This window comes from Stylophora pistillata, chromosome 12 (genome assembly GCF_964205215.1).
Source record: "Stylophora pistillata chromosome 12, jaStyPist1.2, whole genome shotgun sequence".
In the NCBI taxonomy this organism is placed as follows: domain Eukaryota; kingdom Metazoa; phylum Cnidaria; class Anthozoa; order Scleractinia; family Pocilloporidae; genus Stylophora; species Stylophora pistillata.
The window spans coordinates 8700739-8724486 of record NC_142530.1 but is presented as its reverse complement, the minus strand read 5'-3'; the positions used below and the strand labels follow the sequence as shown (position 1 = coordinate 8724486).

Here is a 23748-nt window from a genome sequence, read left to right as displayed (position 1 = left end):
GATAATACTGCTGAATCATCCATTAGGTTAATGAGAAGAAAGGACATGATCACCAAGCTAAGAAGCTTTGATTGTCAAATGAATTCTCCTTTCCAGTGCCGAAGGGAATGTGAAGAGAAGAGTTTGGAGAATATACATACCGATATTAGGTAGTAAAGGGTTAATTAAACACGGACGTGTCTTTAAAATGAGCTTTGTCGCCATTAGCTCACCCTCGTGCAGGATGTGCGTCTTCGTCGAGCAGGATATGTCTCGTTTTCAGGATATGCAGTCATTTATTGAATCATAAACTAGTGTGCAACTCTGACGAGGTGAAATAACAAAAACTTGTTTTGATCTCCCCCACGTTTCGTCTGACAACAGCAGAGTTTATTTCGGAGTTTTTACAAGTCAGGTAAATAAGCTTGCTTTTATAGACGTACATTTTCAACCTTAACGTAAAGTGTGAAGCGAGCAGAAAGTAAGTGCAAGGTGTAACGTGTTGTACATACGTGACGTAGTGACGTTTTTCGGACGGTACGTGATGTGGTTGTGGGGCACCGATTTAATGCTGAAAAAATATATAACAACCACAAGATGGTCTCGATATTTCGATATGGATGAAGATTGCTCTTCAAAGACTGCCTGACGAGACGACCCGATTGACAGAAACGGGAAGATCACTAAATACAAAATGCAAACCTTGGATACCCAAATACTTTGCTTTCTCCCTATAATTCTTTTTCATTGTAGAACTAAATCTGTGTCGGTGGTTAGATAAATATTAGCCTCCATTTGGCACGAAAATATTCGCGGATGTTTGTCTTCAGACATTTGTTCCGAGATGTGAACAGTTTTCCGAGAAGCTCGAGGAAAACTGTTTGCTTTGAGGAACAAATAGTGTCCAAGGACAAATATACGAGCATATTATTTCCTTGTCAAATGGAGGCTTTTTTGTTTGTCATCATTCAAATGTTTCTGCAACGTGTAAAAAAAATGTTTACGAGCAGCGGCTTACAGTTTTCTTCGTAGGATTAACTTCGCAGCGTACCCTAATACGACGTTATAAAGAAACATACATGTCCCTTCAAATCCAATAGCGAAACATAAGAGATTATTTTATTTTTAGCGAAGCATTAGCTAAACGCTTTCCCCTCTTGAATTAAACTTTAAATGAGTGCTTTTATCGTTCTGGGCGTAGGGTTTGAAAATTGAGCAATGTCACTCGTGGTATATCCTCGGATATTCTACAGTTTTAGCTGGGGTATATTCGATCACGTGAGGCGTATAGACCAATCAGCTCTTCGCCAGCGATATAATTTGAGGCCTTGAGCAACGCGAGTAGGCGAAAGGGTCCGAAATGTCTGCAAGTGATCTGTCGCCGTTGCTGATCCCTTGTAGACCTGCATACAAGTCACGAGAATAAAGGAAATGATCATCAACTAAAAGGGCCCTTGATTGTTCGATGAATTCTCCTTGTCAGCGCCTTAGGAAATATATAAAGGACAGGAAGGAGATGCATATTGATGTTAGGGCGCATAGGGCTACACGTACAATGTACAACATACAAAAGTAACATTTTTAAGTGAAAAACCTGCTGAAACGCTTTCTCGTTCTTCTACTTTATTATTCTCACTTTTCCAGGAAAGGGTCAGTTTACCCTGACGGATTTTCTCATTTAAGAATTTTCTGTCCCAGTTTGAATTTCCGCGTTTGATTAACGATCCCCTAAATGCACACACCGGAGAGTGTTTGAACGGAGTTTTCACTCTGAAAACGAAAAACAATTTCCGTCTACTCAGGAACAGAGATTATTTATATTCCTTCCCCACTAAAAAGGTCACCGGCGCCAGAAAAGATACGCATTATATGGTTCAAATATCATCCCGCTTAAAAAAAAAGGGAAAGAAAGAGTAGTGACGTAAACATCTTTGCAGGGATCCGTTTCTGATTGGACAGTTTATCCGGATAATTGAAGATAGTAAGACTGAGTCCTCCCCCCCCGGGAGACTTTACCTACCAGTTTAAGGCAAATAACGGAGTGTAACCCCCTCCCCCCACCCACGGGACCTTATCGTGGAAATAAGTTGCATTTTCATAGTTACCCGTCGTCTTATGGACGAAGCCTGAAGGTCTAGACCGTCATGATAATTTATACAAGTTTGTTATTAATTCTGCGATAGTTATGACTATCGTTAATTAATTCACATCACATTGTGCATTTTCCACATTAGCAAGGAGCTGACCCAGTCGACGCTCGTCGAACACTACACGTGACCTCTTTCGAGTTCAGTTGCAACCCATTCAAATTTCCCAGCTGGACCGTGATGGCCTGGACACTATCCGGAATTTTATTTACATTTCCAATGTTTATGGTTGAAGTAGTTTTAAGAGAAGGAGGAGGTGTTGAGGCTCGCCTCTCTCGGTCCTCCTTTTCGATATTGTTGTTTAAAGCCATTTTAATTGGGGGAGGACTCGAAAGGTAGAGTTCGTCGTTGACACAAATCGTCGGTAGTTCGTCAGCTTTAATCTCGGGCGGTTCAGTAAACCCTTCGGTAAGAATTGATTTATCCAATTGCAAAGTTAAAGTCTGTGGTTTTGGACTAATTTTGTCGAATTGACTTCCAGGCGTTGCTAAAACCGACACATCCATTGAATTCTCGGCTTCTACATCTCCATTAATCGTGGTTGAATCTTGCTGAAACGCCTGTAATTTCGGCCGCGCGTTTGAAATAGTAGCGGATTCTAAAATACGCCTTTCATTTCTTTTTATGTCCTCTGCATTAAAAGTAAAAGAAACCGGCTTGAAGTCATTTTGAGACGAATTCCCAACGTTAATCGATATTTGCGAGATTTTTCTCTCACGAGAAGTTGCTGCAGGCGTCTCCTTAAAGGTGGATCCACAGAACGTGTTTGCTCTACGTCTTGGCGAAGTATACCTCTCCTGGTCAACACCGTTGTCTCTTTCAACTGCGCTTCCTTCGCTCTCCTGTTCTTCATAACAAGTCGCACTCAGTTCTACGCTTTCGTTTAAATCGCTATCAATTTCAACAGTTTCATTGTCATTGTCATTTTCTTTCTCGTCAGATTGCGTTCCCTTCTCAGTAGACTTATCAGCTTTTTCCTGCAAAGCTTTTATGGTGGCCATATCCAGACCAAAACAAGAGCTGCGTGTCTCCCCAACGCGACGGTTTGGGAGACTAAGTTCTGACGGATCAACTGGCGCGGAAACTTTTCTGTCCACCTCATTATGCTGATCTTCCTCGCTCTCGGAAGCCGCAGCTAATATGCTGGGATCCATTGAGCGTCTTCTTTTGGAGCCGAACAAAGGAGATAGGGATATGCGACGAACAGCCAAAAGTGCATTGACGGATTTCTGAAAATAAAGATTATGAAATTTGTCACTAAAATATATCAATTTCGGCCTTAAGCCCCGGCTAAACATTTCCCTCTAACCGCATTTTGAATGAGAGTGTTTGGGCGTTGTGTCGACACTCTTCAAATTTAAAGGCATCTTTACTCAGCATTTCCTTCAGAGGCAAATATTTGATCCTTTAGCAACCCCACGTTTTGCGTGACGAAAATATCTGATCGTTAACTCTGGACTTTGAGTAAGCGCACAAAGAACTGCGGAGGTCCTACAAAGAGTGTTACAGTGGAATCTCGATTTAACAAAGTGCCAAGGGACTGGGGAAATTGGTTCGTTACTTCGAGGGTTCGTTATATCGAGGTTTTGTGGCATACATTTTACTGTAACTTTAGCAGGGCTGAAGTATCGTTCGTTATACGGAGGACTTCGTCATGTAATGGTTCATTAAAACGATGTTCCACTGTACTTACCAGACTGCTACCGACTTTCGGTGGCCATTATTTTTTATCTTCTTTATCAACCAAGAGCCTGGTACTGACAGGTTGTATGTCAAACTAGATTGTGATTTCTCGACAGCAACTTGTTTTCTTAACCTTGCTTGCTTAGTTTAGAAACATAACAATTTACCAACTACAACTTAACGAAAACTTTCGATCAAATCTTTCGTTGGGCGGTCAAACGTTATCACGCTAACAAGCAAGCAAGTGTTTGACATCTAAATACCTTAAGCTTCTACTTCTTGTGTGTGTATGTGTGTGTGAGTGTGTGTGTGTGTGTGTGTGTGTGTGTGTGTGTGTGTGTGTGTGTGTGTGTGTGTGTGTGTGTGTGCACAACTGCCGGCTTTTCTTCCTTCTGCGATTTTTTCCCCAAAATAGGGGAAGGCCCGGGCTCCCCGGACCCCTCCCCTAGATACGCCACTAGGCATGCTACTTACCTTCCATCTTCTTTGCGCCATAAACGCCTTGTGGTTTTGTGTGTTTATCTTTGTTCCTGTATCGTGGGTGTCCTTAAAAAGAAAGTAAAATTGTTATGGAGAGTGTGTTACGTAATTGCTAAAAATAGAACTGAATACGTTTTTAGAACGCTTAGTCATGCTGACTCTTTGAGAACTTTTAGTAGAACTTTCTTGAACCCTTAGTCGGCATATTTTGTTATGATGCGATAACGATGTAATGTTACTAAAAATAGTCGTATCACAGATCCCTAGAAAATTCTAGAACATTATGTAAAACATATCTAAGGAGTCGCGATCTGTTATAGTTAGGCCTTTTTTAGTGAGTTAGTGTTGTCGTGAAGAGCCCAGAGGAGCTAGTGTTATTACAGAGCAGGACTACAGAGATTTGTTGGAGTTATTTACTGTTATTGGAATCGTCAGCCGTGTGGAAGGCTACGTTAGAAAAAGTTTAGTGGATATCGTTACGTTACAAGGATCTCTGAAGAGAACTGTGAGTTGTGCAGTAGTGTACTGAGGTTAAAGTCTTATAGAGGGCTCTAAGTTAAGAAGATAGTTATCGTATTGGTATTGGTATCGCTCCGTAGTAAGATTATTACGTCAGTTAATAAAGTAGTTGAGTTAGTGCGAGTTGTATCTTTCTGTCGGTTGAGAAAACGCTGTAACAAAATGAATGAATAAGAATCGGAAATTATTCCGAAGCTTAACATGGATAAAGTAATTTTCGATTGAGTAACCCAAAACCAAAAGAGCCAATCAGAACAAAGGTTACATCACAAGGAGCCAATCAGAGCTCGAGCTGCCTCAGACACGTTGATCAAGAAGATAACCAAGTCACAGTAGCCAATCAGAAAAAAGATCTTCATCACAAGGAGCCAATGAGGGCTCGAACTCCCTGAAACACGGGGAAGAAGAGAATAACCAAGCCACGCTTAGGGCCAGTTTTGAATCTGATTGGTCGACGGGATCGCGATAGTTTTTTTCGCCAATCGCAGAACACAGTTAAGCAAAACTAATGCAATCCTAGATGACTCTGACACTCAATTCAAATTTCTCTGAACACCTGTGACATGCTATGGTGAGAACTTCTTGTCTCGCTAAGTGACCTAGCCAAGATCTCTCCCCAAAAAGGTATCTCTTTTACCTTTTCACTCCCAAGATATGTTTACTGATTCTCCTTACTGCCTGCCATGCAATCCTTATGATGTAAGTTCAGAGAATTTGTCACTGGATCAACTAATGATCCCCTAATTGATATTTTTCTTTATTCTCGTTCCTTGTCTGTTTAATACCGTATCGATATTGCGAGAGGAAATTCGACCTCAGTTACTCATACCTTTATCCACGAGTGCTGAAAACATTCCTCTATTGTTAACCTCTCACTGAAATTAATTTATAGATTTTTAATAGCGTGAAAAAAGAATGGAAGGTAGGGTTCCTGATGACTGTAAATAAACTATTACTTGAGTGAAAATTCGTTGGTTAGGTTTTCTTGCCCTACTACGTCAATTTTGTACCAGTTGTGCGCATGGTCTCAGAACTTTGCGTCATGATAAAAAAAATCGTAAATTTTCATATCACTTAGCGTGTTTGCTTGTATTAACCCGGCCGCAAACATTTTAACGCTGAAATTGTTTCTCGCATTTGGAAGTCATCACCGGGAAAATAAAATGCGGCGCTAACATAAAGCGTGATCGAACTATGTAAACTGTACAGAAATAGAGATGTAACAGTATTAAATTTTGGCTAACTGTATTAATGTATATTGGCCACGCTTTTTTTCATGTCCACAAAAAGCTTGGTGAAGCAAGGATCGCAAAAAGATTACATCAAAGAATTTCGCTTGCTTGAAAAGTAAATTGACGAAAGTCGGCTTTAGTTTTTATCTTTGGCGTAACTTCAAGACATGCAATTGCTATATTTGCCCCTTCAACGATTTTGCGGAATTATAGCGAGTACTCCTCAACACGTGTGCTGATAACAACAAAGCCTTCTCTTGACCTTACCCGCTCACGGAACCGGCTTAGTAAGTAATAAACAACTGAGGTTAGAGCGAATGATTACCTTGGTTCCTTAACAAGGAGACCCTCAATAAATTCCATTGCATCGTGGGACAAGTCATCGAAACATTCATCATCAAAATCCCAGTCAGCCTTTGCCACCTTTACCAGGGTCTGATGGTCGTCGTCTCCAGAAAATGGCATCAAGCCACTTAATCTAAAAAAAGAGCCGAGGAATGACTGTTCAAAGGTATGTTGTCACTGGTCAGGTGACGACAATCTTTCATCATCAACATCTACACGGATGCAACGCGCAATCTTCCCTACGAACTGGTTTGCAATTGCTTGTAAATTATGTAAGAGAAACAAAAAGTAATCATGATGGCCAATCAGAGGAAAGGAAAAAAATCTCGAGGAGCCAATGAGAACTAAAAGTGAAAACAACCAAAATTCCTGCCGGGGATGCGGTATAACGAGAATGATCAAGTCGAGATTGGTTTTGGTTTTACATCTCTCTCCGGTTGTTCGAAGGATGGATAACGCTATTCGCTTGATCAATCTCTATTCGTTGGATAGCGCAGTACGTTTTAGCCATACTTATCCGCTGGATAGCGATTTATTCGTTGGATAGCTATAATGATATCCGCTCTTTGAACAACTGGGCCCAGATTTCTTTAGTGGGTGGGGCGATTTTTCTAGACCAATAAAAAATCGAAAGCAAAACGAATGCAATTCAGAATTTCTCTTGTCAGATTACAGCATTTATGATAGAATACGAGATATGACGTAATCCTCTTATCTTACAACCTCGTTCCCTGAGCGCTTTTCCCTTTCCCTAGGAACGAGGTTGCGTATCTCAAGAAACACCCAGACTGCCTTGCTGAATCAAGATGACACCCACCTGCTGTTAAGTTTCTCCATTCTCATCACCTGTTTGCTGGGTGATGTATTGATATTTTAGGGGGAATTTACATATTGAACACCTCTGGAAATTAGTTTAAAAGAACGAGGTTCTCGCCGATGTATACTTACAAGACATACGTCACAACACCCAGACTCCTAAGAAAACAATACAAATAATTAAATCTAAGTTTGAGGAAAGGGAAGCAAATAATTCACTTTAGAAACCAGACTATTTTTTTTAGGATTTAAGTGACAGAAAATCTTACCACAAATCACTAGCAGTCGACACTGGCTTCATCCGTATTACCTCTGGAGCTGGGAAGAAAGACAAAAAAAAAAAATTTTAAAATTTTTGAGAGATCTCCTTTTAATCGCCAGTAGCATTCGCGGTCGTCTCCGTCGCGCAATCGGTTAGCGCGTTCGGCTGTTAACCGAAAGGTTGGTGGTTCAAGCCCACCCGGGGACGTATTTTACAATTTGCGTAAACCACGTTTCTTGTTCTTTTTAGCAAAATGATACGAGATGGATGCTTGCTGTTCAAGCAAAGGTCGTAGTTTTCGAAAAGCAATGGACCTCGATATCTCTTTATAGGTGAGTGTTTTAAAGTAAGTGATTGTTTTTTTTTTTTTCCAGCTACATCTATAGGCCCTCTTAGCTCTGCTCACAATAAAAAATATTTGCAGAAAAGGTTTTGCTCGACGGAGTATGTCTATGAGCTTTGGTTCCTAGGCCTTAACTCTCCTTTTGTTGCATTTTTCAAGACCACATTCCCATATTCTTCTTAATTTGTATCGCAATATTGGAAAAAATTATTTAGTTCTCGCCGGTAAAAGGCAAATGTATAGCTAGTATATATTTATTAACTGCTTATATTTCAGTTTTTTTCTGTACGGTTTGACAGAAATATCTTATGCAAGGATTTCATCAGCAGATGTTATTGACAGATATTTCAGAATGAATCTTACCTACAAAGTCCGGAGTACCAAACGAGGATTTAACTTCTTCTTCGGAATCCAGACTCCTGGCGAGTCCGAAGTCAACCAGCTTAATGTCATTTGAATGCATACTAATACACAGAATATTCTCTGGCTAATAAAAGAGAAGGAATGACATTAAACACTGTCAGAATAGCACATATTTTACTACTCTTTGAGTACGCAACGGTCTCGGTGACGCAATCGGTTAGCGCGTTCGGCTGTTAACCGGATAATTGGTGATTCAAGTCCATCCGGATACATATCTTTTTGTTTTCTTTGTAGAAAAATACCGGTAATATCAGATGCTTTTCAATAAATGAGGCCAGAAGTAAAATACTTCACTTTGTATGAAAATAGAGAAACTTCTTATGAGTGTTTTTGATGGACACCCAACTCATCACCTTTAGATCCAGATGAACGACATGTCTTTCATGCATGAACTGTAGAGCTTCGAGGATTTGCTTGACGTAATCCACTGCATCATCCTCCATCAGATACTCCTCAGCAACGATTCGTTCAAACAATTCACCTCCCTCCACGCTACAACAAACCAACACAAACGATTAAAGGTTTCCGTACTGAAGGATACCGAAAAATAACCCGGCTAACTCTTCAGAGAAACCTGCAGAAATGCCTTGGGTAAATAAATTATAGCCTCAAGACTTCAGTCAGTGCAACGAAGAGAACTTTAGCCTGCAGTGCAAGTATCCTATTAGGGTGAGTTAACGTTAAAAACTGCGCCATCGTTTATTGAACCGGCCATGTTTAGTTAGAGTCGACAGTAGGGGAAGGGGGGGGGGGTAAGGGGGCTCGCCCCCCTAGGTACCAATTTCTTTCTCTCCCCAGCCTTCCGCTTCCATTAATCTTCCCACTCCAGGGGGCGGGAAGATGAGAGACACTGGGAACGAGGTTGAGGAATGACTTGAATTTGAACTTACAGCTCCAGCACCATCACGATTTCAAATGGAGTCTGGTAGGCATCTACAAGTTCAACAAGTTTGTTATGTGTTCCGAGGGCTCGCATGACTTCAATTTCTCGTAACACGGTCTTCCTGACGGTGTTATTCGCTGTCTTGATTATTTTAGCTGCATAGTTTTTTTTTTTGGTTTTGTGAGTACATCTCTTAACTGTTCCATAAGCGCCTCTAAAAAGGAAAAAAGAAAGACGTCTTAAATCGTGAGTGTGATATAGCCTACAAACAGTTCCTGCTTTTAGGCGAGGTCCGTGTTGCGCGTTAACAAAAAAAAACAGTGAAAAAAAATTGATATTGGCACACCGCACGGAACCATATTTAAACTCAAGTGTTGAAAATTTATTGACAAATATATCTGTATACGGCCGAGAACCAATCGTGTTTGTGCGTTGAAAGTGCAACGCAAAAGGCAAACTCTCTGGTTTAGTCTTTTGTCCCTATTTTTCGTGCACCTCACTCCCACAGTTCCGTGTGAAGCACTAACATCAATTTCTTTTCACTAATATTTTTTGGACGCGTGCGACGGATGAGGTGTCGTTCGACTTCGCCGAAAAGGAAGGACTGCTAGAAGTCTAGTGGGAGTGGCTACGCGCAAGCTGTACTCGTATAAACCGACCTTAACAAAAGATAAGTTTTCGCGTTTAGGTCATTTAGTAACCACAGGAAAAAAAAAAAAAAAAAAAAAAAAAGAAGAAAAAAAATCTGAATTCTGTGCGTTCACTGATTGGCCGTTGCCTATAATCTATCTGAGAACAGACTAGTGACTGACGTCAAAGAAACATTGTTATCTCGGTGCTGTCCAACATATCGCAATCTTGAAAGGAGTTTCTGAGATAATCTCATTAAAGCCACAAAAATCTTGATAAAAAAGAAAACATTATACAGCAGGTCGTCACGAAAAGTGTATCGCGCAAATGGACATGCCAAGGACAAATGTTCGAAGAGTCGAGCTCATCTAACGAAAGTACGGGCCTTAAGCAAACCACGACGGCGACGGCAACGAGGAGGCGGCAAAACAAAAGATCTAATGGGTAGAACAGCTCAGTTTGAGCGTTGTAAAACGTTGTACATTTCTTTGAAAAACAAAAACATGAAATCACCAAAATTTGCGTCGTCTGCGAATGGAAAACGCGACAGCAAATGATTTTAATTTCCTTTTGGAACTCAACGCTACTTATATATACGTTATGCTGAAGTTGAGGTGTGGCGCTGTTAGAGACAGTAAACACATGCAGCCATTAACGAAATTCTAATCAAAACGAGAAATTCATCTTCCTCGGCGTTGCCGTCCTGATTGCTTAAGGTCCCTGGTGAGATCATCAGAGTCGCTTGCGGCTTCCATGTATATCTATTTTTTTTTCTTATCACATTTTGGCATCAGCTTAGATATACGATAAGGTAAATTATAACTACATGTTAATTGGTTCTTACTGATGATCTACTGGAGTACAGACGCAAAGATGACGTCACCATTAGTAACATTATTTGTTTATCAATTAAAAAGAAGTGGATTCCATGTTACCGTGGATCTATACATTAATAGGTCACAGAAACCGTCAAAATGTTGCTAGAACATCGTGACGCACTCGGCTGCGCCTCGAGTGCCACCGCTTTTTTTTCACCACATTTTGACGTAATCTGTGATCTAGCGCAGAACAGACGGACCGCAACATAGAATCGTTTATTTTATTAAATCGTGACGGAGTAAACTAGGACCATTGCCAGACGCACAATTGGCAAACCCTCTTCTGAATTCAATGCAGAGGATACATATTTAGAATGCTTAGAAGTTAATAAACTTTACTAAACTTTAAGCCTTTTTTGTAAGCCTTCAATCAGCAAAACAATTTTCTTATCCCTAAGCGGGATATTCAAACAAAAGCAGATTAGAAATAGGTTACTATGGGTGACGTTTCCTTCTTTAACAATTTAAGTATGTCGGTATCTGGAAAGCTATTAGTAAACATCCAGAGTCGGTTATTTACCCTCACGGTTTAGGCTTCCTTCAAAGCAAAACCGTACCTTTCAGCCTTGGGTTTCATCCGATAACATTGTTCTTTTTATAAATAATGTCAAGCGGGACCATATAAGCCTGAAGAAAACTTTTTCTTATTTCCAACAGCCCATTTGGTAGGTCACATTAAAGCTCATCCCCTGGCGAGAAAAATCCCATCCAAACTGACTATTTTGAGGGTATTTATTCACTTCTCAACGACCGCTTAAAAAAAAACAAAAAAAAAAACAACAAGAAAACAAGAAAAAAAAAAACTGAAAACCCAGACCTTTTCAGGGGTTTTAAAAACTTCTCCCTCTCTGCATAATCCTTACATTACGCGAGCTCAGTAATAACGACGCCGCGTGAACTCTGGGAAGCGAGTTCTGTACATGCAGCATCGGGATATCTTTCCACCGATCGCTTATGATTCGCACAACCGACTACATTAGGTAACACAAACTGCTCGTTGTAGTGACAAAGTTCGAGACAGATTTCTGATTTCTAAGAGTCTTGTGATTGATAGTGCTTTATATCCAACATGTTGGCTCATAAAGAATGTTTCTACTATTTGACATAAAGCCGCCACTATGAGAACCGGGAAGTCGTGGGTTAATGAGAACGATAAACTGACTTATCCATTGCCATGGCGCTATTAAATATCCTGCGCAAGAGCGATTTCTCCATGGCACGGCCAAACACAAATACCAATTTTGCCTCAGGAAACGTGAAACTCACGGTGGCCTAACATCTTCCTTATTCAATCAAGAATCATTATTTCAATATAAAGGCTCGCGAATAATCGCACTGTCATTGTTTAAATACCATCAAATTAAAGCAAGAAGCCATGTGAGAAGATTCATTGTTTCATTACGTTCTAATTAAAACCAAATGGCCTCCACTTACTTGCCGATTTCTTTCTCCAATTCATAAAACTCATCCACCGCCCCATACTTGACGAATTCTTCTTCCTCGTCCTCTTCGTCTTCTTCGTCTTCCTGTTTGGGTTCTTCTTCTGTTGTTGTGATGTTTAGGGCATTCATATCTGCAACTGTACATGAAATGCGATAACAGGGCCGAGAACCGCTTGAGCTTTCATAAGTAAAGATATACTCTTTACAATACGTATTACTATCAGAATCAAGGGTGGTCACTCTCGAAGATTTCAACGCATTATTTTCCGTCAGTGCCGTTCGTACAAGAACTGAAATATAAGTGTAATAACTTGTCCTTAAAACCATTTGCTTCTCCGGAAGCACTTCGTGTGCCAACCACGATTCGACCCTTGTCCCCCAGTCAGGGATTATCGTGAAGCATAAGACCTTATCGCGATAAGCATATTTTGCCTTAGTATAATTGTAAAGATGAGAAGTACACGTGCTTAATCGTCCGTTATACCTGTTCTGTTTTTTCGCTTCCTCTCCATCTTGTACACGCTATGTCACAAAGAAGAAATGAATTGCGAAAATTAGTCAAATCTTTCGGTAATTAGTCCACAATGGATTCCCACTGATTTCTTGATAAATTATGCGTCTATTTTCTCATTATTTGGGGCGTCTTTAATCCTTCAAATCGATCCCCGTTTTTCATCACTCGACACAAACAATATTGCAGCCAAAACCGTTTACACATTTGTTTACTCGCGTTCCACCTACTCAAAAACTAGAATTATCGATAAGTGACCTCTCCCCACGCAATTATTACATTACTCTGCAGACAGGTGTCGAGGTTCTTTAAAAAAAAATCAGATTGACTGTCTTTGTCGTGATGAACAGGGAAGTTTTGAAGCTGAGATGACAATCACATGATCATGGACGCCTATTTCAGCTCAAATAGAGGGAAATTGTAGACTAATAACAATCCTAGAAAAACATACCTTACACCGATAATAAGATTACAATACCTCCACTGTCTACTTGTCTGGCCCGCCTTCTTTACCGCTGCGGCTTAATTTTCATGAACTTCCTAAGAATATACAACTAATCGAAAATGCAGATCGCGTGCTGAGATGCGAGTGCCCTAACGCATATGGTCTGTATGAGTGGAATTTCAAGTGTTTTGCACCTATAAGCCACCAAAAATAGGGACTTACTCAATCACGACATCTCTTGTCGACAGGTCCAAAGTTCCGTTTCTAATTTCGTTTCTAAACTAGAAACGAAAACGTAGGTTCGTTTGGATGGCTTCGTTTCTAATTTTAATCAGTGAAATGCCATTCTTCAATGGAGCTGACAGAATCGATTAGGACTCTTGATGTTAAGGATCTCCGTGATAGGCTTTTATAAAGCCATACAAGTCGTTAATAAAACAAGAAGACAAATACATTGCGTCAATTTTAAGAACTGTAATCTCGAAAAATGCCAAATGTCCAGCCGCCAGAGCCTCTGAACAAAAACGTCGTGAGGCACTCGAACCGTGGAAAATGTTTAGAACTTCTAAACCTAAGGCACATGAACAAGAGCTGATGCATCTTGTTAGCCCAATAGATAACAAAATCTTAATTGCCTGGAATACTTTACTTATCTAAGTAGATATAGAAACATTCTGAATTCTTAAGAGCACAAATCTCACTTTCAAGATCTGTGATAGCGGCTGCAATCGGCCCAAACTGCGCACAGCTCAAGGTCTTGATGGTAATTTTGACTCAAAGGCGAACAGCGTCTTTACCTTTTCCCTCCTTACGACGATAAACCAGATCATGCAAGGTCGTCTTGTACAGTAAATTTTTGTAGATCTTTTAAAATTGCCAAAACTCAATTTCTTCGACAAAAACGTGGATCCTGTTATGGATTCCGTGACCATTTATGATCGCAGTTAATGGGGAGCAGGGATGTTGCAGTGATGAGAGCGTCAGCCTCTCGGTCATGTGACATGCGAAAGAGTTTTCATCATTGGTCCTCGTTCATGTTCTGAAGGCTTTAATCCTGCTTCTCCCTTTGCGAGGCTACGCAAACCGACTCTCCAAATTTCAGACGGACTTGTCTGGAATCTTTTGACTAAGAAATACTCTGTCGATGTCCGGCGAATTCTACCAAATTATCACTTGCTTACAAAGAAATTTAGTCCCACGATGTATTAAATTGACCAAATAATTCCCTAGATCTTCTTTAAACGAACCTTTAAAATGTAGGAGAACTACAGAACATAACTAAGTTCCTACATTTCGCCGCAACTCTGATGAGCAGATCCGCGTTAGACTGGATGTCGCTGTATTTTGTAAGCAACAGCAAGGCCGACACTGCAGCAAAGAGCACTTTTAAAACTGTTTCGAAGAATCTGGCCGTTTCATATATAATTGTTTTATTAAAACAAACGCCCCCAAGGTATTACACAAATCTTCTCGACTTTATTTTGTAAGAAGAAACCGGATGTTACAATGTACAGATATTAGATTATGGTATATTGACTCATATACCATAATGGCTAAGCCAATAAAAAGTCTTGAATTGCATTATCCAATGATCCAGTTTTTAATAAGAGCATGTTTACCATAATAACAAAGTACTTTGACTCTTCCAGAAATTTCTGCCAAGGTGATCAACAAGCCAGTTTGAAATAACTGCTGATTTTCAACGATTTGCACAGATAAAATAGATTTATAAACAAGAAATCCTGTTATGAAAGATTCACTCCCTTAGATAAGGCTTTAAGTGATAAGCAATTAATCTGCCTTAAACCATCGAGGCTATAAGCGTGTTACGGACGAAAAAAGTGACTAGTGTAGATCTCAGAATAGACGAAATGGCGATGGTGTCCTAACTCCCCCTTAGGGTAAAGAAATTCAGAGATATTTCTTCAAGTTGCGCAGAGGCTACAAAGAATAGCTTCGGCCGTCAGTTTCAGCAGGACTTAGACAGGTCCCTTAACATTTTTTATTTTATTTTACACTTTCAGAATTTCTTGGATAATGGCTCGTTTGGGAAACGTTTTGATTAAGTCTTCACATCTGTTTCCTGGGTAATAAATAATCCATTTAATTTGGAATTTGATTTCTCCAAAAAGAAGAGAAGTTCGTGAATTGAAACAAAAGTTGAAAGGAGCATACATTTGAATTTTTATTCCGTCAAGCGAGCACGGCTGATGTTCCGCCGGGATTTTGCTTGTTTATTCCACAACGAAACAAAACAACAATCATTGAAATAATCCCTTTTAACTACTGATGAAAAAAGCAGGATGTTTTTACTAAAAACAGCGTTTTCTGAAACTCTCAGATTGAAACAGCAATACATTATCAAAAATATGTTTGAAATCATGTCTATCTATACTAGCGAATGAAGAAAAGACTTTAGGAGATGTTAGAGGCGAGCTATAGGGCCTTCTTTTTCCACCAGACCTGCCAATCGTGCTTTGTATGGGATAACTGCAAGGTGGGTGGCCTGAAGGTCACTGGAACTAGTTTGGGTCTCCTGGCATAAATTCGATGTTGTGCTTCTGTGCAGGACACATATATAGACACGTTGTGGTTACTATCGCTTTATTTGTCTTTCCATGAATTAATTGTGGTAAAAGGCATTTAGTTAACCATTACCTACAGCTTTTAAAGTTTTAATAAACATTTGCAGAATCGTAAATTATGTTGAAACGGTGTTAGTTTATGGTAACGTTGTTATGTGGGAGTTGCGGGTGCTTTCAGTGAGAAGCTCAAGCATGTATCTTGTAAGACGTGTTTTCTAGGTATTCCTCAGCACTGCGACTGATGGTCATATCATCTCGAAGTGAAACACAGACAAACAGGACAAGGAGATGAACAGATGTAACCACTTATCACATACGAGCAAAAAGGCTGGTGCAGTTTGCCAATTGTGGTCAGCACATAAATTTTATATTTATTGAAGTCTCCATCCCTGGAGCGTTATTATGTACTGCAGATGTACAAAGATAGCTTATCAGTGACGAGGAAAAGGGTAAGTTTTTCCTGTTTCATCGAAAGAAGCGCACGAACAATAATAGATTTCAAAAGGTATCCGTTCTATTCTTAAATTCTCCATACCTGTCACTGACTTATTCTGAACCAAAAATAGAAACGTTTAAAGAATTCTCTTATGATCCCATCAATGTTTATTATCATAAGATAAAATAACGAGAAGATTATTTACCAACCGCGAGGTCCGGATGGCATTATCCCGGCATGACATTACCCAAAACTTATTTTATAGGAGTTTTATGGTCCGAAACGAATCGTTAGTACATAAACAAAAGTAATTAGTTTGTAACGTTGCTCTATTCACTGCAAGAAGTTTTGAAAAAATTCGCGAAATTAAGTCAGTCTGCCTTTGAGGTTTTGGCACAATGAATTTCTTATCATTCAACGCAATGTCTCGCTTGGAAAAGTCATCTGAGAGCGCCAAATCTTGATCCATTATTTATCATATGCGATTTGTAAGAAATTGCGATAAACATCGGTGTCGACGAGCGAAGTACAGTTATGCAAAATAAGTCGGTTACAACAGCGCGATAAATGCTTATTGTGTGAATTCAACTGGCCTCTCACAAAACTTTAACAAATGTAATTATAAGCGCATTATGTAAAGTAATCGAGTTTCTGTTTTAGCTGACTGGAAAAGAGAATCCACGGAGCTAGAAATCCGATAAGAAGAATGTATATACATACAAAAGAAACTCTGGGTAGATTTGTATACATGATCACCACTGATCACAAGACTTCATTTTCTAACTTCATTTTCTAATTCTAAGTAGCCCCGTGGTAAATGTTTTTGAGGCAAATGGAATTGTCTTCTCTCGTGCAATTACGATTTTATCGTCAAGAAAGTCCGACGATTTTTTACTAAACAACGGAGTACCACGATATAAACACAGTTTACCCGAGCTGAAGTATGCAAATAAAAACAATCCCTTCCGAGAATACAGGGAAGAACACGCTTTAAAATAGTTGTCCAAGTGAGAGTTTCTGGAACGGCCTTGAACTGCACTTTTTTCCAGACAAGCGGCGTTTTTAATGACTTGTAATACATGACAGTTCTTCGGTCATAGCCTTAATGGAGTTTACCTAGAGCCTTTTGCCCTTATTTCGGTTTAGTTCCGAAGGAATGCAAAACGTATGTAAACACTGGCGAACATCTAAAAACCCCTCTGTTCAAGACACAGACCGCGCGTGAGTAACCTACCTTTTGCTGCTTACGCTTCCGTAACGAGATCTCTCTCCACAAATTTACTGGGGTAGAAGTCGGAATTTATCTCCGGAGGTTCCTTCGACCGTGTACGCAGTTAATCAGCTCCGTCAATCTAACAAATGGATTTTCCTTCCTCAAAATTTGCGGCCTCCGCAATTAAGGCGCTTGTGCAGTGCGCATGGTTTTTTTTTGAATAGTCATTACAGTTGACGTCATCTCAAGCGTGTAGATTTCTTTGCCATGCATTAGCTATGTCAACACGGAGACTACGCACACACAAAAGAAACTCACGACAGAAATAGAATTGCTTGGCGCTTGTGACAAGCTGACATGTTATAAAAAACAGCCACGCTGAATGTACTCACAGAAACTGTGGAAGGGTGTATAAGCAAACATTCTTCAACGCAACAACAATCGATTTTCGCTTTATTGCTGTCTAAAATAGACTAGGAGCGCTTTACACCTAGGTGTTACAGTTATCAACCAGAGCCCTGGTGAAGCTTCACTAAACAGTCACCGAACTGAACCGCGCATATTATTTTCCATGAAGACCACGGCAATTGGACTAATTAACGGCCCATCTTCGAGCAAAAAGACATCATTAATCCTTCATTAGAATTTAAATAGCTTTGCGCTTCGTGTACTAATAGGTCGTAATGACTCATAAATTAATGGACTAAGAGTCAACAAACACGATTATTGTGTTGTGTTCTCAGGCAAAACACTTTACACTCACAGTGCCTCTCTTCACCCTTAGAAATGGTTAACCGGCCCCCTGTCAACTGGGGTAACCTGCGTGGACTAGCGCCCCGTAAGAGGGGGGTGGGGTGGGTAGAAACACTTCTGGTCTCTTCCTCTGACCATATACTGTTCGAAAAGTAGTCTTGTTTGGAGACTCCGTAATTTATACTCAACTAATGATAACGTAATTGACAGCTGAATTCAGCGCTCCAAACACATCTCTTCATTCTACATTTTCCTATTCAGTTCGTCTCCATCAAAAACACACATTTGGCTGGGAACGTAGAGACATTGAGGGTTGTACTAGCATTTAAGATCGGCGAATGCAGCAAAATATGAACAGACGAAAGTGTTTGAATTCCCTTAAACAAGGATAGCTCAGGGTTGAATAACTGTTTTTTTGGTTAGGAACTAATCATGTTTCAATGTAAAGCCCACTTCAGCGTTTGTGTTTCAAGGTTGAAGTAAAATGGACGGTAATGCGATCATGGTCAGCGGACGCAAGGATCATATCTGATGGTGTTAGACCTGATAACTCTCACGTCTTGGGCATTTCTCCAGAGCTACCAGATCAAAAATGATCAAGATCCCACGCTATTCATACTTGCCGGCCAATTTCACATTCTTGGCGAAAAATCTTGGGCTGACAAAGTTTCTTTAAATATGCAGTGCGCATTAATCTCGAAACAATCAGAGAAACGAAGAGAAAAGACAAGGCTACGACCCTCCTTTCCTGGAAACCGAGGAGGTTGGGTTGGAACTCTTCGTCATGCCTTCGGAAATTTTCGTAAAGTGTTTTAAACTTCGGGAGCCTCGCATAAACGTTCGGGAAAAGTGTCATGCCTTTGATAGCCGAGTACATAATATCAGCCCTTTTGTGGAACAACCTGAAATGTAATTACCAGGTTTTGGAATGCCTAGTCGTGATTTGGCATGATGTCCGTTCTTTTCTCTAGGCTTGTTCCCAAAAATTTACATTTCATTTATATTATTGGGAAAGCGATCGGAAATCTAAAATAGGTGAAGATTTTGTATTGCTAAAACTTTGTGTGTTTCAATTAAGAAATTCAGAGATAGCATGCACAAGGTCGATTCATTGAGATAACTTCAAGCAACCTTTTTTTCTCTAAAAGAAATAAGCCCTCCAAATTAAGTCTTATCCTCAGGCTTTTTCGTTGGATCTTCCATTTTCAGCCTGGGAACGAAGATGTGGTTCCATATGTGGCAGATTAATGCCGCAGGCTTAAGTTTCTTTAAATAGCAGAAAAAGTAATAAGAACTCCAAACTTCAGTTTTACGAAGTGAGGGAGTTTCATTTCCCAATTTGAACTTAAAAATAATCGCTATGGCTTATAAAATAACCCTAAGTTTCTGGCGATGGTCCGGAGGTTTCTCGTAAAACAAGGACCAAAATATATTGACAGGTGTCCAAAACATTTCAAAGATTTTGGAAAGGGCATCTTGATCTAGGCTGACGAAAGTTTCGATAACGCGAATAATCTCAAAAATCTTAAATAATAACTAGCATCTGATAAAATACATTGACCGAGATGATTACAACAATGTGCCTGGAGGGTAAAAATTTCAGTTTTGTATACAATTTAATCAATCGGAATTACTGTCCCTTCACAAAGGCTTGCCGAAACAAATGTTTTATTTTCAGCAGAACAAAACATCCTTCAGGTAGTCGATTTGCAACGTCAAACGAACAATGTTCCTCTTGACGGGAAAGCAGTTGTGTCAGTCGGAGGGTGATTTTTATGTAATTAGCTAATGAAAAGCTAATTAAATGCTAAATTGTTTTCTTAAGATTTATCACGTCTCGAAAAACAGGTAGCGGAGAAAAAAATTAGCATTTTCTCATGCGCATTTCCTTCTCGCAATTTTTTTTTCGAAACAAATATGTAATTGATGCGTAATCTTTTTTTTATCAAAGCGTGCTGCTGAATGCCACAGAGTCAGGGAAATGAAAGTGTCTGCGTTTTTTTTCTTTCCCGAACGATTTTACCTTCCAGAAGCTAATTTGCTCACGCAGTCGAATTATTTTACTGAAGCTTCGAATTATTTTACTGAAGCTTCGAATTATTTCACTGAAGCTTTGTTTTTTCGTACCGTTCCCTTCTATTTTCCAAACAAAACTGATCTGATCAGGAGACTGGACCCATGGTTCACTCCGCTTTAAATTCTGTCATTCAATCAATTAAAAAATATTTCCATTATCTGTTTTATCCTTTACAGGGTCGGTTACAACTTGACAGTGTTTTGACGAAAAAAAAAAACTCTTTGGTCAATACTAACAGCGGGGAAGCAGAAATTTTAATTTTTTTCATAGTCGTTACTTTTGTTCGAGAAAAGACCCCTGGGATGTGCGAAAAAATAGCCTTTGATTAAAGAAAATTACCTAAACAATGAAGTCCATTTCTAAAGATACAGGAAAACAATAAACAATGGAGGCCGAGGCGGCAGCGAACGGTGCAAAGCAAACTACGTGAACTTGGATCGCTTTCAAGCGTTTGCATTTCGACGTAATTTATTACAGCATTAGACCTTCCAGGTAGAAGGAGATAAATGAATCGTATGGAGTATCTCGTTTGCTTTCAAACCGTAATTTCATACTAATTAGATTTTTCAAAACTGAGAGGCAGAGAAATCGAATCACTTTCCATGATGAATATTTCAATCATAAAATTCATTTCAAACGCATTCGAAATCTTTCGATCTGAATTTTTGTTACTTAACCACTCAAAATGGGTATCTAGTTTGATCAGAAGTGTTTTACTTCTACAGTACATATACAGCAGTTCTGAGCCCCTACAACAACATTTTTACCAAAACAGTGCATTCTTAAATAAATAAAACCATCTGAGTGAAAATTCCGTACGAAAGTTTAAAAAGATTTAATTCATCGCTTTAAATAACGTAAAAACAACTTTCGTGGAAAACGTGAATAATTGTTGTAGGATCAGGTCGTAATTTTTACGGGGACAATATCGATTGTGTGGACAACAGGGGATACACGTATTTTCTTGAAACTTGGACCAGAAATACAGATTTCGAAATCTGTATCAACTACGAATCTTCGATAAACAGTTTACTGGACGTATGTTTTACCTGCATACAAAACTGCATGTTTTGATCTGAATATCTCATTAATTTTACGAAGGAAATGTTCCTATGGGTTTAAACTTCGATAAAAAAATAGTACAGATTTCATTAGAATTACACACCAGTTGAACTCACGTTCAAGTTTCCATTTGATTTCTTGAAAACCACTGAATACGCATCTCCTTTCCCTGCCAAAACATGGCCCAGCTCTAGAATCACTTTTTGGAGCGCTTAATGGCACTGTTATTAACGAAATTTTGCTCATTCAGAGAGATGTTGCCTTTCATATGCTAATTACATTCTCGCGACGTTTATGAAATCCCAATGCACTCTTCAGCACCTATAAATTGTTAATTGAATTGAGTGGTGGTTCTCTCGAGGTCGTCAAAACAATTAGTTCCTAGCGATTTTTTGTAAGTGACTTTGTGTTTTATTTGGTTTGTGTGTTTCACACTAACGCTTCGTATTTCAGTTTAATTTAATTCCAACTTCATTGCCTTCGGCTCGTGATTTATAAACTTTCCTCTTGTTCTTCCACCATCCCAAGTGGCTAGATCACGTTATCGAGCCCGAAAAAATGTGTTAACGTTCTATTGCTTAATTGTGTTTGTTCAGACAATCCTTTCTCGGTCAGCAAACAATGAAGAATCGTTTTAAAACTTTCTATGCCCTTTCTCAAGTTGATTGAAGTTCCCGTTTTCCTCTTTCTAATTTTTTCTGAGCAAATATGATGAAGTTAAGAGTTCAATGAGGAACCAACCAAAATAAATTTCACTGGAAAGTAGATATGGAGGGAGGGGACTGGTGCTAAAGGTGCTAAAGGTGCTACGATTCCTACGATTCCAAATTCTGGAATCCGCGTTCATAAGACCAATATTCAAATGGCCCTGATTAACAATACATATCTAGCTAGCTAATTTTCTGTTGTGGATAACAGAAAGCAAAAAATGTATCCAATAGGAATAGGAGAAAAAAATGTAATGATAACTTGATGAAAACTACTTGTGACTTACTTTGAAGACACTTCATTAAAACAAGCACACTGTTGATATTTTTCGTGGTCGAATGTTGAGCGAAACTGGTCCTTAAAAAACTTAGAAGTCTTATCTAAGTAGAACGCCAGGACTAAACATCACCGCCTATGTTAGTAGTTTCCGGTGAGCAACTCTTAGTCATAATAGCTTTTCAGTGATTTGAAATGACACATATTGTTGAAAATTGTGAAATATTACAGGAGAGAAGGACTTTGGTTTTTATTAATCTCAGTTGCTCCATTTGAAAAACATTATTCCTTAAATTGTTATTGTTTATTTTCAAACAGTTCTTTTATTTCTTGAGTGCTGAGATTAAACCACGAAAAAACTGGTGCTGATCACGTATAATAACATTTCACTGTAACAAAGTATCGTTTATCCAATCAACAACAAAATTTCACCGGTGATGAATAAAAGCTCTCGAGGGAACGTTATCAAACAAACACCGCGCTAGCTCCGCGCTGCGCTCACTCGTCCGTTTTCTGTTACTGCTCCCTGAACACGCAAATTAAAGTCGTTTGCGCGCAGTTCCTCGAATGTTGATGACACCTTTCGTTGTCTTTCTGATAAGGCCGTAGAGCCGAACTGATCCACTAGTTGACACTACAAACTTCTCCTTTCCTAAGCTTCATATTGTCCTAAAGAAGTGCCAGGATTTGAAATTATACCTTCGCGCAAGCTTAGAAAATCCATTTGAAATTATAAATTCACGCAAGCTTAAAAATCTTTCCTCGAACAACTTTTCTGCATAACCCTTTAAACGCATCGGCTTGCGTATCGTTTGCGCTCTCCTCACACTTACCTGATTGAAAAGATTACATAAAATTAACAACTATCTGTTGTTTAAATTTGATTAGTTTAAAGGACAAATATAGAACAAAAATTCAAACTTAACGCAAAAGCAAATATAAGGAACTGACGAAATTACATTTTGGACTTATTTATGGATAAAACTTAATTGGTTTCACAACACATAAGCTAGTGTATTTGTAAACAACAACCGACCTGAGCGGTTTGTGATTGGAGATTTTTCGTGCTCTTTCCATTTTGTAGCTTGGTTTCCTTTAAAATTTAGCGTACTTCCAAGACAAACTCCTTTTCTTTCTCACGGGGATCGCAGTGTAAGAATCCAACGCTTGATATTTGTTTTAGTCCGTTTTCACATAAGCTAGGCAATAGCAGAAGTTTACATTTGGATCTGGTGAGATCTCGGTAATGTGTTATAACGCTCAGTCGCTTTACTATAATTAAATCCACTCGCGCACGTGATCTAACTGTCGCCAATAGAAAAACAGCCTTGAAAAGAACCCATTCATATAACCTTGATTGTCATGTTAACCTCATCAATGCACCCCTTTGTTTATGTCTAAAGTTTGTCTCGAGACGAAAATTACCATTTGTGTTAAGTTTTGCTTTCTTTTCCGATTCTAACTGCAAAAACTAGGGTTACGATGTCAAGTTTCGGCTTTTTCGCTGATACGAAATTGAGTGAGTTGAAGCAACGACGCAGTGAAATTTTTATCGTGGCGAATGTGGTAGACATTCGGTCTGCTTCATACCTTTAATTAAACTTTGAAGATAAGGACATT

The 23748-nt window shown here is 39.3% G+C and overlaps 1 protein-coding gene, 1 long non-coding RNA gene and 1 other non-coding gene across 8 annotated transcripts; 2 read left to right on the top strand and 1 right to left on the bottom strand.

Moving 5' to 3' along the window:
- The first annotated feature begins 257 nt into the window (after positions 1-257).
- LOC148718671 (uncharacterized) lies at positions 258-8240 on the top strand. Its single transcript, XR_015994330.1, has 3 exons — positions 258-394; positions 7713-7795; positions 8106-8240. It is a non-coding gene; the product is annotated as an uncharacterized LOC148718671 (long non-coding RNA).
- Positions 1553-23369, bottom strand: LOC111334462 (uncharacterized). Of its 6 annotated transcripts, none has more exons than XM_022940210.2 (12): positions 23165-23369; positions 12547-12584; positions 12055-12199; positions 9120-9326; positions 8583-8721; positions 8170-8293; positions 7471-7519; positions 7334-7360; positions 6366-6518; positions 5638-5683; positions 4284-4355; positions 1553-3355 (listed from the first exon to the last, which is right to left on the bottom strand). In XM_022940210.2, the coding sequence occupies exons 1-12, from the start codon at positions 23203-23205 to the stop codon at positions 2210-2212; spliced, it is 2187 nt and encodes a 728-aa protein (XP_022795945.2). In that variant the 5' UTR covers positions 23206-23369; the 3' UTR covers positions 1553-2209. The 6 variants fall into 6 exon arrangements, with proteins under 6 accessions (XP_022795945.2, XP_022795947.2, XP_022795946.2 ...); XM_022940212.2 differs by lacking the exon at positions 23165-23369 and adding an exon at positions 21261-21406; XM_022940211.2 differs by lacking the exon at positions 23165-23369 and adding an exon at positions 17274-17440.
- Positions 7597-7670, top strand: Trnan-guu (transfer RNA asparagine (anticodon GUU)). The gene has a single exon. It is a non-coding gene; the product is annotated as a tRNA-Asn (tRNA).
- Positions 23370-23748: the final 379 nt, after the last annotated feature.